This window comes from Tasmannia lanceolata, unplaced genomic scaffold, assembly GCF_043159265.1.
Source record: "Tasmannia lanceolata isolate RefF3 unplaced genomic scaffold, GAP_Taslan_0.1 ptg000020l, whole genome shotgun sequence".
Classification (NCBI taxonomy): Eukaryota; Viridiplantae; Streptophyta; class Magnoliopsida; order Canellales; family Winteraceae; genus Tasmannia; species Tasmannia lanceolata.
The window spans coordinates 5,751,502-5,765,420 of NW_027518697.1; the positions used below are offsets into that span (position 1 = coordinate 5,751,502).

Sequence of the window (13,919 nt, forward strand, 5' to 3'; positions counted from 1 at the left end):
TAACAACAACAATGGGAAAGTCCGCTCAAACAACCATAACAAAATTATACACAAGAATAAAAATTACTAAAAGCACTATCAAATCTGTATATTTATTGCTTATGAAGGTGTCTTTTTTTTTTAATGGTGAGAGTAAGGGCGTCTCAGATCAAATGTTTAGCCATTTAGCATCAAAGCTGCCTCCACGCATATTGATAGCAAAGCTGTGAAAGAAACATGTTCTTGGTGTGGGGTAAAGATGCACCCAGGTTTAACGTTCTCAAGAAAATAAAGGCGGGTTAGTGTCTCGCAGTCACAAGACTTAATGAAGAGAAGGAACAAATGGATTGGCCGTGGCTCTAGTACAGTGGAGTGGCTTGTTGGAATATGTAACTTGCCTAAGGGCATTTAGGACTTTGTACATTCCTTTATGTTTTAGTATAAAGATATGAGTCAGGGGATGATAACCCTAACTCATTTATTTTCTCTGTCTAAACTTTCGGTTAACATGGTATCAAAGCCTTAGGGTTTTCTGATCCCTAGGGTTCTCTATCAGCCTCCATCTTCTCCGCCACCCCCCTCCCCTCTCGCCGCGAAACCCTAAACCCAACTCCGGGCCAAGTTTCATCCGAGGCACACTGGCACGCTGTCTTTTTCCTCCTGAAAAGGAGTCGTTCTCTCCGAGCCGAAGGCACAGGCCCTCCCTCCCTCCCGCCTGCCACGTTTCCAGGGCTGCGTTCCGCCTCGCATCAGAATTTTTTTTTTTCCAGCCCCTAATTCCTAGGTTTGTTGATAAGCCTCACACCCCAAGTTTTTCAACCCACATCATTTTTCCTCCTCTTCCTTTCATCCCTTGGTAAACCCTACCACTTTTTTCTCCCTGTTATTATGTGTTAGATCTTCATCTCTTACCCTACTTTGATTCTTGTTTGTCTTTGCGGCTCCCCACTGTGCCTCATGGCTTCCCTCTTGTCAAGCTTCGTCGATGCCCGTCATTCTTGGAGCCGCGTCTAGCTTTCTTGGCGTATCCTAGTTTGCCCACCTATTCTGTTATCTCCTGTTATTCGTCTTTGTTTGGATTGTCTGTTTCTTTCTTGCTTGTTGTTATGGAGGAGGTGCTTGACAATCCTTCCACAGGAGTGGCTCCTGGTGTTCGTCCGACACCCTCTTTGGCATCTTCTTCGTCATCATCTCTCTCTGTGGATGGATCATTCTCACATATCACTACTGTTAAGTTGGATGGGGCAAACTACGTTACTTGGAAAGCAGCTGTCGAGAAGTATCTTATTGCCCGTGGGAAAGCCCACGTCATTCGTCGTGATCCTCCTCCTACGACGGATCCCACCTTTGATCGATGGGAACATGAGGATGCTCTTGTTTGTACCCTTCTGTGGCAGAGTATGGCCCCTCACGTCTCTGGGCCCTTGATGCTTCTGCCTACTGCGAAACGGATCTGGGATCAGGTTACTCTTCTTTACTACGGCATGGCAAACATTAGTCGGATCTGCTGTACCTATTCTGAGTGGGTGCGTTTCCGCCGTGGTGATCTTCCTCTTGCCACCCATTACAGCCAATTCGTTGGCCTCTGTCAGCAACTTGATGTTTACATGCCGCTTACCACGGATCTCACAGAGGCTGCCCGTCAGAGGGATCAGATCCGTATTGTGCAGTACCTTAAGAGTTTGGGTCCAGAGTACATGCATCTTCGTCAGCAGATTATCGGTTCTGGCGCTATTCCTTCCCTTACTGAGGTTTACTCCCGCGTCCAGCAGTGCTCTCCTGGTGATCCAGTGATATCTGTTCCTATGGATGGTTCTGCTCTCGCGACCTATGATGGCAGTACTCGCCCGCCTCGTGGTGGAGCCTCCTCTGGTCGTGGCCGTGCCGGCCGTGGTGGTGGTCGTTCTGGTGGTGGCCGTGGCCGTTCTTTTTGCACTCACTGTTAGCGCGAGGGACATTATATTGACCATTGCTATACCCTGCATCCCGAGCTTCGTCAGGCACGCTCGGCTCACATGGGTGCTACTACTGCTTCGGCTTCAGATTGCGCTCCCTCTGCTTCTGTTCCTGCACCAGCTGATTCCACCTATACATTATCCCGTGCCGATTATGAGGAGTTCCAGCGTCTGCGGCTCAGTTCTCGTCCTCCCTCTGCAGGTTTCGCCCAGCCAGGTAGTTCACCCACTACCCTTCTATCTAGCTCAGGGTCATGGATCATTGACTCTGGCGCATCCAATCACCTGACTGGTAACTCTTCTCAGCTTCATTCTTTTCGCTCTTTCTCGTCTCCCTCTCAGTCTATCACCCTTGCTGATGGGTCCACTACACCTATCACTGGTGTTGGTCATATCTCCCCTCATCCTGCTCTTACCTTATCTTCTGTTTTATGTGTACCAAAATCACCATTTAGTTTACTTTCAGTTAGCCAAATTACTAAATCTCTTCACTGTTCTGTCTCATTTTTCACATCTTACTATTTGTTTCAGGATCTCTCGACTGGGAAGACGATTGGAACGGGTCGTGAGGTAGATGAACTCTATCGTCTTGACTGCCGGCCGCCTACTGTCTTACATAGCTTTGTGGATACATTTCAGTGGCCTTGTCGCCTGGGGCATCCTTCACTTCAGCGGCTGCAGCAGACTTCTCTGGTTCCCAGACCTTTTTCTAGTTTTCAGTGCGAGTCCTGTGAACTCGGGAAGTACCGTCGTGTGTCGTTTCCGTCCCGGATCATTAGTCGAGTGTCTGGTCCATTTGAATTAGTCAATTCTGATGTATGGGGACCCTCTAGGGTCGCGTCTAGTACTGGCTTTCGGTATTTTATTGTGTTTATTGATGACTTCTCACGCATGACCTGGTTATATTTACTGAAGAGTCGATCCGACGTGTTCTTTGCTTTTCGCACATTTCATTCTGAAATTAAGAATCAATATAATTGCAATATTAAATGTCTTCGTACTGACAATGCTAGAGAATATTTTTCTGATACTAATGGCTTTCAATCGTATCTCTCCCAACATGGGATTTTACATCAGTCTTCATGTGCGTACACTTCTCAACAGAATGGTGTTGCTGAGAGAAAACTTCGTTATTTGCTTGAAGTAGGTCGCACTCTTCTTTTTCAGATGAGAGTTCCTAAGGCATACTGGAGTGATGCCCTTCTCACGGCGTGTTTCTTAGCAAATCGCCTTCCTTCCTCTGTTTTAGAGGGCGCCTCTTCTTTCGAGATTTTATCTCCTGGTAAGGAACAGTTTCCTCTGACACCTCGTGTATTTGGATGCGTTTGTTTTGTTCATCACCTTGGACCTGGCCGTGACAAACTCGATCCCCGGTCTGAGCGTTGTGTCTTTCTGGGGTATTCCCGTACGCAGAAAGGCTATCGTTGCTATAGCCCTCGTCTGCGTCCCTGGTTTGTCTCAGCCGATGTTACGTTCTTTGAGTCCGAGGCATTCTTCCAACATGGTGCGGCATCTTTCACCCCTTCTCTCGAGTCCAAGGTCTCCCTTCCCTTACCAGATCTACCTGCTTCTCTTCCGTCATCTCCTATTTTCGTGCGGCCAGCTTCTGCAGCTTCTACTTCTTCTGCCACGTTGGAGAAGCCAGCTCCACCTAAAATTACACAGCAGTATCAGTGGCGCAAAGTTACAGATAGGTCTCTTCTACCTCCTCTCGCACAATCATTTTCTGAGCCAATGATCCCTCTCTCCCACTCTCAGGTATCTTCTCTTCCGCCTTCCTCTATTGTTTCTGATTCTCCTATTGCATCTCGTACGAGATCCCGTTCCACTGCACATCCTATTTCGAATTTTGTTTCTTATGATAAGCTCACCAGTACCTTCCAGAGCTTTGTTTCCTCCTTGTCTTCTATGTCTTTACCACAGTCAGTGGCCGAGGCTCTTGACCATCCTGGCTGGCGTGATGCTATGAACCTAGAAATGGGCGCTCTTCATAGTAATGATACATGAGATCTGGTTTCCCTACCCGCTGGTGCCCGTCCTGTTGGTTGTCAGTAGGTTTTCTCCATCAAATACCTCCCTGATGGTACTGTCAAATGCTTAAAAGCACGGTTAGTCGCGAAAGGATACACTCAGACTTTTGGTGTTAACTACACTGAGACCTTCAGTCCAGTTGCGAAAATTCCCTCTATCCGTGTGCTCCTGTCTCTTACTGTTAATCATAGCTGGCCCCTTCATCAGCTGAATGTGAAGAAAGCCTTCCTCCATGGCGACCTGACTGAGGGGGTGTATATGGAGCAACCACCAGGGTTTGTTGCTCAGGGGGGAGACTTCCTCCTACGTGTGTCGCCTACGCAAGTCACTCTATGACCTCAAACAATCTCCGCGTGTGTGGTTTGGGAGATTCAGTGAGGCAGTCATGCGCTTTGGCATGAAACAATGCGCAGTGGATCACTCAGTCTTCAGTTATCACTCTTCAGCTGGGTGTATTTTGTTGATAGTTTATGTAGATGACATAATCATCACAAGGAGCAATTCACAAGGTATACAACGTTTGAAAACCTTCTTGCAAAATGAATTCTCTACTAAGGATTTGGGTCAGCTCAGGTATTTCTTGGGGATAGAGGTTGCTCGTTCTTCTAGAGGCTTGTTCCTATCACAGAGAAAGTATGTCTTGGACTTGCTAAAAGAAACAAGCAATCTTGGAGTTAAACCAGCTTCTGCACCCATGGATCCTAATGTGAAACTCGTTCCAGAAGGAGAGTTGTTGGAGGATCCTGGCAGGTATCGCAGGCTTGTCGGTAAACTTATATATCTCACGGTTACTCGGCCAGATATTTCATATGTTGTTGGAGTTGTCAGTCAGCATATGAGCTCTCCACGTACTTCTCACTGGGCTGCGGTGACACAGATTCTCAAGTATTTGGAAGGGGCTCCAGGGAAGGGATTGATGTTCAAAAGACATGGCCATAGGAAAGTTAAAGGCTTCTCTGATGCAGATTGGGCTGGATCCCCAGCAGATAGACGGTCCACCACTGGGTATTGTACATTTGTAAGTGGCAATCTTGTTTCATGGAAGAGTAAGAAGCAGGATGTTATAGCTAAGTCTAGTGCAGAGGCTGAATACAGGGCAATGGCACAGACAAGCACGGAACTTATTTGGCTACGTTCACTTCTTTCTGAAATTGGCTTCATTTCATCTTCTCCTTCGCAGCTTTATTGCGACAACAAAGCTGCAATATACATTGCCAACAATCCAGTCTTCCATGAGCGCACCAAGCATATTGAAGTGGATTGTCATTTTATCCGTCAAAGAATCCAGAAAAGAGAGATTTGCACTGTGTTTACTCTGTCAGGGGACCAATTAGCTGATATGTTTACAAAGTCCTTAAATAAAGCAAAATTGAGTGATATATGTAACAAGCTAGGAATGTATGATATCTACATTCCAGCTTGGGGGGGAGTGTTGGAATATGTAACTTGCCTAAGGGCATTTAGGACTTTGTACATTCCTTTATGTTTTAGTATAAAGATATAAGTCAGGGAAAGATAACCCTAACTCATTTATTTTCTCTGTCTAAACTTTTGGTTAACATGGCTGATGTTGGGTAATTTTCAAATCAGATGCTTGTTGCTATTTTGCTTCTACTTAAGTTGAGATCAATGAAAAAATAAATTCATGTGAGAAACGAGTAGCGCTATTTCTACAGTGTCAACAAGGTCCCATTTTAAATCTTTACATAAATTTGATCAGCCAAATTCATCAGAATTTTTTGTTGATATGGTGTTGCTCATTAATCATTTTAAAAACCATGCACAAGTAGGCTGGTGTTTAGGGGATTTTTGGTTGAGAAAATAATCTTGTAATTAAAACTATACAATTACTCTCATAAACTATAGTTTTTTTCCAAACTCTATTCAAAGAGACATTTTCCAACTCTTTCAAACATTATACAAAATCAAGGCTCTCATGAACTTTCGAACAAAGCCTAGGTCAGAAGTTATGGTTAAGAAAATTCACATTCGTGTACTTGTTTTTTTAATGGAAAATGCATTAACTAAAGAGGAAGACCAAAAAGGTTCATACAAGAAGAAAAAAGAGGAAGACCGAGATAGTCCAAAGAAGTGGAAGAGAACGCAGAAAAAAAAAAAACCAAACACAAAAACACACGACCCCGCCATCAAGGTGGAAAGAAGTCAAACGTATTTAACTCTAACCTATCAACTACAGAACGAGTAAGAGCATCAGCCTCAAAATTGGTCAACTGCCAAATATGCCAAAAGAAGTGCCCCTCCACCTTGTCCCTTACCTCATCAATCTCATCCACGAACCACCAAGGATACCTCTCCCCCTCCTTCACCCATCTAATAACATGAAGCAAGTCATCCTCGACTATAAGGGTGTCCAGCAGATCGCGCTCAATTAAACTAATAATCGAGAGGGGAGTTTGAACTTCTGCCGTGTTGAAACCATGCACCCCAATAGGACCATAAACGGTCAACTTGACCTCGCAGTTATCATTGTGAACTAAACCCCAAACACCTGTCAGATCCACATTCTCAAGACAAGGCCCATCACAGTTCAATTTTAGGAAACCAAAAGGAGGGTCCATCCGCTGGAGCTCTGCAAAGTCGAATCTCATCTCATCATCTCCAAAGCAAAGAAACAGAAAATCCACTAAACTCAGGAAGGATCGCCGCCCACTGGACAATTGTGAGAAGAATCTGTTCTTGGATCGACCACACCTTCTTCGAGATACCCTTAAAGACTATTGTTTCTCTCCTTCCAAATAATCCAAATAGTCCCCGTCAAAGCAAGGTCCCAGAGAATCCGATCTCTGACCGACCAATGGACAAAGAATCATTCTTGCTCAAACCACTCTGCAATGTGACAAGAAAAGCCCCGAGCAATCCCAAATTTTCTCAAAAAAAAAAAAAAACCCAAACCTCGTTGGTGATGCAGAAATGGATAAAGATGTCATGTAATTCACATCTTCTTCGCCCACCACACACAAGGCATAGTGATCAACAATCAAGTGACGTAGACTACACAAATAATCCACGTCAAGATTTTTATTCAGGCAGATGGTTCAGATGGTCCGACAGAACTTACAAACCCTAAGAGAAACATGAATCTACCAAACTTCTCCGGCGGGAGAGGAGGATGTAGTAAGAACTAGGCGATAATAGAATTTTTTTTGTACTTCTATTTGAATTGCAAAATTATACAAGACACTGTTAATTTGGTATGTTGAAAGCTTTGGTTCGATCCTGAAATCCCAAAAAATCTTCAAGGAAATCTTGCATTAGCTACTACAAAAACAATATGTTGCAAATACTTGTGAATTTATAAGAGCCAACATGATTACAAGAGAAACAAGTCAACAAAATGCCACAAGGAAAACTTTTTTTTTTTTCGTTGAAGAAAACTCAATGGTTCCAGAGCCACGAGTCAAGTTTGGCCTTTCAAACCTTGACCGGAAGGACCTAAGCTTATAAATGTCAAGAACGATACAAGCACTTCCCCCCCTCCCGTTCCCTCCTTCACCCACCCAGACACACACAAGGAATAAAAGAGAGAGAGAGATTGAAATCCTCTATCCCGTGGATGAAACATGTTCTTGGTGTGGGGGTAAAGCTGCACCTAGGTTTTGTACATGATCATTCTCAAGAAAATAAAGGTGTTAATGTCTCGCAGTCACAAGACTTAACGAAGAGAAGGAACAGATGGAATGGATGAGGCTCTAGTACAGTGGATTGGCTGATGATGGGTAATTTTCTAATCAGATGCGTGTTGTTCTTTTGCTTCTACTTTTTTTGAATGGTGTTTTCTTTCTTTCTTTTTTCTTTGAATCGGAAAGAATGTAGCGAAAAACAAGGATATATACGGATCATATAAAACCCATCATCACAAACTCATATCCTTCTTTCACCATTTCTGTTATTTTGCTTCTACTTAAGTTGAGATCAATGAAATAATAAATTCATGTGAGAACTGAGCAGCATTATTTCTATGCTTTCATCAAGGTCCCATTTTAAATATTTACATAAATTTGATCATCCAAATCCATCAGAAATTTCTGTTGCTATGGTGTTACTCATTAATGATTTAAAAAACCATGCACAATTAGGCGATCAATGAAAAAATAACATTTTAATTAAAACTAGATAATGGTTCTCATGGACTATAATTTTTTGTTCCAAACTCTTTTTGAAGAGATATTTTCAAAGTCTTTCGAATACTTTACAACAAAGCCAGAAGTTATGGTTAAGAAAATTCATATTCTTTTACTTTTGTTTTTTTAACGTAAATGCATTAATTAAAAAGGAAGACCAAGAAGAAAAAGAGAAAGACTGAGATAGTCCATACAAGTAGAAGAGAACACAGAAACAAACAAACAAACAAACACGGAAACACACGACCGAAGGTGGACGGAAGTCAAACATATTTAACTCTAACCTAGCAACTTTGGAATGAGAAAAAACATCAGCCTCAGAAAAGACTACTAAGTGCCCCTCCACCTTATCCTTTACCTCATCAATCACATCCACAAACAACAAGGGATGCCTCTCCCCCTCCTTCATCCATCTAATAACTTCAAGCGAGTCACCTTCGACTATAAGGATGCCCAGCAGATCGTGCTCAATTAAACGAATAATCATGAGGAGAGCTTGCACCTCCGGCGTGTTGAAATCATGCACCGCCATTGGACTGAAAAAGGCCAACTCGATCTCGCAGTTAGCATTGCTAAGTAAACCCCCAACACCTGTCAGATCAAGATTTTCAAGATTAAGCCCATCAAGTTCAAGTTTAGGAAACCAAGAGGGGTGTCCATCTGGGAGCTAGTATCCGTCGGAGCTCTGCGAAGACAAATCTCATCTTAGCATCTCCGAAGCATACTCAACTCAACTCAACTAAGCCTTTGTCCCAAACTAGTTACCATCTCCGAAGCATAGAAATAGAAAATCCACTGAACTCAGGAAGGATCGCAGCCGCCAACTAACAATCATGAGAAGAATCTGCTACTAGAATGACCACAGCTTCTTCGAGATACCCTCAAACATTGTTGTTTCTCTCCTTCCAAATAATATAAATAGTTGGAGCCAAAGCAAGGTCCCAAATAATAGTCCTCTAACAGGCCAATGGGCAAAGGACCATTGCTAAAGCAACTCTGCAATGTGACAAGGAAAGACCCAAGCAATCCCAAATTTGCTCAAAAGAAAAGACCAGACCTCGCCAGCGATGAAGCAATGGATAAAGATGTAATTCATAGTTTCTTCGTTCGCCACACAAAAGGAGAAATGATCGACAATCAAGTGATGGAGAGTACACAAATAATCCACATCAAGATTTTATTCAGGCGGATGGTCCAGCAGAACACACAAACCCTGAGAGGAAAATGAATCTGCCCAACTTCTCCAGCGAGAGAGGATGATGCGGTAGGAACTGGGAGAGGAGGATGCGGTTGGACCTAGGCAACGATAGAATTTTTTGTACTGTAGATCGGATTGCAAAATTAAACAAGACAATATTAATTTGGTGTGCCGAAAGTTTTAGTAGGAGCCTGAAATCCCAGAAAATCTCCAAGGCCATCTTGCATTGGCCACTACTAGTCATAATATAAACCCATGAGTTTTTAACATAATATGTTGCAAATACTTATGAATTTATAAGAACCAGCATGATTACAACAAAACCAAGTCAACAAAATGTCACAGGGCAAACTCAATGGGGTTTCCAAAGCCATGGGTCAGGTTTGGCCTTTCAAACCTTGATCGAAAGGACTTAAGCTTATAAAAGTCAGGGATGATACACACAATTCCCCTCCCTTGCCCACCCACGCATCTGCACACGCGCGCGCATGCATGCACACAAGGGGGAAAGAAAGAGAAACTGAAATCCTCTGTCATGCGGAAAACAGACAAACAGACGATTTATTGTAGAGATACTGGAACAGATTGGCAAGCTTGTCAAATAATCTGTTCAACTAAAGAACTCAAATCAATTAGCCACCAATTTGAAAATACAATAGCTGCATACCAATTGTCCCTCATGAAACATGACCCAATTTACTTATGAGGTTATAAAGCTACAATTATTACTTAGAAAGACCCTTGTATTTTAGGTTAGTTCTAGAGAATAAGAAAAAAGTACGTGTACCACTATGATGAAGCAGCTTGGAATCAATGAAATCCAAGCAGTCATTTAGCTTCCTCGTCTCAAATTTGACAAAATGTAGCCGCCCTCCAAGAATGGGATATTTCCTTCTTGTACCATTAGAAAATCTCATCCTCATCCTCTCCCCCATAGACCTCTTCCACTTATCATCAGCTGGATGATCCTCGTGTCGTGAGAAATAGACCAGCTTAATCAGGGATCCTATCAAAGCAACACAAAAGTATCATGCAATCTGAGATAAATCATAAAACGCACCTTAAGAATGGCTAAATAAAAATTCATAAATATTTTCAAATGACAAAAGGCCAAAACACAAAAGAAAAATGATAGCCAAAACAAATGCCCTACCAGTTATCATCCAAAATTCATGATTTTTAAACTGATTATCAAAATTTAGATGAAAACTCCATCCCAAAAATGAGAACAATGTATGACATTTATTTCAAACTGTGAAACTACCAATCACTCCAAAAGCTTAAGCTGATGGATATGGAGTTATTTAATCATTTATACTTTAATACTCCCCGCACCGCTTAAGATGATTTGGACATATCAAACTTAGGACTTTGGATGCTCCGGTGAGAAGAGGTGACTCATGCCATATTGATGGAGTAATAAGAGGTAGGGGCAGACCGAAAACAACTTGGGTAGAAACAGTGAGGAAAGACTTGATAGCTAGGAACATATCAGAGAACATGACCTTGGATAGAATAGAATGGAAGAAAATGATCCACGTAGAAGAACCCAATTAGAGCCAGGATTAGAGCCGGGTAGATTCCTTCTTCATGAAATTTTTCTAAAGGATTCATTTAGCCGACCCCAACTAGTTTGGGACAAAGGCTTTGTTGAGTTGAGTTGAGTATACTTTAACACTCCCCCTCATGTGTGGCCCCTCTTTCTAGGGTTGGCCTACACGTGGCACATGTGTCCCCTCTTTTGGGTTTGGCCATTGCATGTGTATTTTTGCTATCAATGAGGTTTGAACACATGACCTTTTGCTCTGATACCATGTGAAACTACCAATCACTCCAAAAGCTTAAGCTGATGGAGATGGCGTTATTTAATCTTTTATACTTTAACACAAACAATCGACCGAATTGGCAAATTCATCTCAACAAAACCAGAGACAATATAATAGAAAACTCATTTTTAAATTGTAATTCAGAATATCAGACAATAACTAACAGCACCTTAAAAAAGAGAATAAGAAAATAAAAATCTCAGAAATCAGATCAATTTTGAATAGGGACCATAAACACCAATTCGAAGGATCTATATCCATCCAAGAATCATATCTACCTCGTAAGTAAAACAAATGAGTACTTCTATCCTTGAGCCATTACTGAAAAATCCATCCAAGAAATTGCAAATCAGATAAAATACAGCCCTACACAAGGCTGAAAAAACTGGGAGTCATTCAAGGCCCGATCTCAAAACAAAGGCATCTTGAAAATGAAGAAGCAGACCAATTATCCAGAAAACAGGTGAAGTAAATCAAACACAACTTAGAAATTTCAGAATATAGAAGAGTCCCAACACTAACAATGGGCTAGATGAAAAAAAATCACCTTGAGATGAACAATGGCAGACCTTCTATACCTATAAATTTAACATAAATGTATCAAAAAAATAAAAAATAATTGCCTTGAGAATGCAAGCCTACTACTAAGGCCCTATACGTTTAAAAATATAACAACTGACTGTGAGTGCCGAACCGATTATTGGAGTCATATTTATTATGACAACAGATTGTGAGCACAAACCGATTATTGGACTCAAATTTAAACATAATTTTGAATCCAATAATCGGTTTGGCACTCACAATCGGTTGTTATAATCTTAAACGAACAGAGCCTAAGCAAAACCAGGAAAGAAATATGGAAAAACAGACATGACAAGCAGAGAAAGTAATTCAATTCCCCGAAAACAAAGCATAACCAACAGAATCCAGAAAAAATCAAACCAAATAGAAGAAAAACGAGAAGAGCATATGGCAGGTAAAGGGCATATGATCAATACAATCCAAAATTATAAGAGAGAGAGAGAGAGGCATAATATCCTGCAAATGCTTTTAAAAGCGCACATAAACCCATAAAATCACATCAAAACCACACGAAAACAGAACCCAAAAACTAAAACAAGAGCGAAAATTAGAAAAACACAATATGGGCACATAACCAACAAAATCTGCAGGTCAATGCAAATCAAGAAAAAGAACAGAAAACAAGAAAAAATCACAAAATCTGTAACTCAAACCTCCAATATCCAGAGCCAAATGAGAGATGTCATCAGACTGATTGGGCAAAAGAATTGTTGGGTTCCTTTCCTCGAAATTCCCTTGAATTGCGGCGCCGGTGAGATCGAGCTGTGGCCGAGAGCTTGACCAATGAATTGGGTTCCCAATTGGGGCCATTTCTCTATTATTCTGCACTTTCTCCTTCTCTTCCTCTTGTTTTTTATTGAGGTTTTGAGTATCAGACCCTTTTGTTAGATCTGCCATTATCCCAAATTCTCCCCACCTGCCAGTATCTAACCCCCAACAGTAACCGTTTTAGGCGGATTGTCCTATATCACAGTAACCAAATCAAATTTCAAAAAAAGATAATAACTAAAAAGGCCAAAGAAAATTTAAAAAACAACAGGGAAATGAAAAATAAATAGAGGCAGTGCCAATAAACACCCAATTTTCTCGTTAATTAGCATTACCCTGCTAAAACAGAGGGAAAAAATAGAAAAAAGAACCCAGAAAACCAAATATACAAAAGAGACAATAAAACTGTAAAATCATAAATCTCAATCTCGATTTGTACTTATGGAATTTATTGCTCGACCAAAATATGCAACAAACAAACTCACCTTTTAAAGGAATTGTCCTATATCACAGTAACCAAATTTTATTTAAAAAGAAGGCAAAAACTAAAAGGCCCAACAAAATTTTTAAAAAAAATACTAACAACAATAAGGAGAACTACAAGAAAAAATCCATTAGTGAACTGAAAAATAAACAAGAGGCAGTGCCAATAAAAACCCAATTTTCTACAAACATAAAAAAAAAAAATTAGAAAAGAGAAAAGGAGCCCAGAAAATAAAATAGACATAATAAAACTGTAAATCATAAATTTCAATCTAGATTTGTACATATGGAATTTATTGCTGGACCAAAATATGCAACAAATAAACTCACCTTTTAAAGGAATCGTTCTAGCTTGTTTAATCAGTTAAAAAAAATCATAAGCCCAGATTTCCTTTCTCTTTTCTTTAACCAACAAAGATGAAAAAGAAACAATAAAATCTTGTAAATATTAAGACCCAGATGATCTGTCAACCTACAATACAACAAATAGATACTTCATTTGTTTCTAATGAACTTACAAAAAGATAGACTAAGTAGAGGTCTTTCTTGTGGGAAAACCAAAACCCATTAACAGAAGAGGTATGTTTTTCTGTTGAATTTTGATAAGTGCATTAGTTTGCAACTTGGAAGAGGAGAACAGAAAAGAATCCGGTTTTTGGCATTGTATATGAAGATGAAAGAGGAATGCTAAGGTCAGTGGCGCGAATATGCTTTTGTTTTCTCCAATTGTGGGCCCTACCCAAGTAAAACAGGCACTCCGCACTCGCTTTTGTTTTTCTAGCGGACTTCTCACGCCATCAGTTGGAAAAATGGACTCAATATCCCACTAAGGCTGTGTTTGTTTTGGATTCTGAGACCTAAACTGATGTTTTAAATCAAATTTAATGTAAATTTGAGTCCAATAATTAGTTTTGGACTCAAAATCAGTTCCGTAAGCCAAAACAAACGGGGCTTA

General features: G+C 40.9%; 1 protein-coding gene across 3 annotated transcripts in view; it reads right to left on the reverse strand.

Moving 5' to 3' along the window:
* LOC143855194 (pantothenate kinase 2-like) overlaps positions 1 to 13,643 on the reverse strand; it is a 50,685-nt gene extending 37,042 nt beyond the window's left edge. Inside the window, exons 1-3 of one of the 3 annotated variants that reach the window (XM_077365416.1) lie at positions 13,483 to 13,643; positions 12,367 to 12,639; positions 10,093 to 10,311 (exon numbers count right to left, since the gene is read on the reverse strand). In XM_077365416.1, coding sequence (XP_077221531.1) covers positions 10,093 to 10,311; positions 12,367 to 12,610 — 463 coding nt within the window. In that variant the 5' untranslated portion in view covers positions 12,611 to 12,639; positions 13,483 to 13,643. Of the gene's footprint in view, positions 1 to 10,092; positions 10,312 to 12,366; positions 12,676 to 13,482 lie in introns of all 3 variants that reach the window. The other 2 variants (XM_077365415.1, XM_077365417.1) reach the window with 2 other exon arrangements.
* Between the last annotated feature and the right edge of the window lie 276 nt (positions 13,644 to 13,919).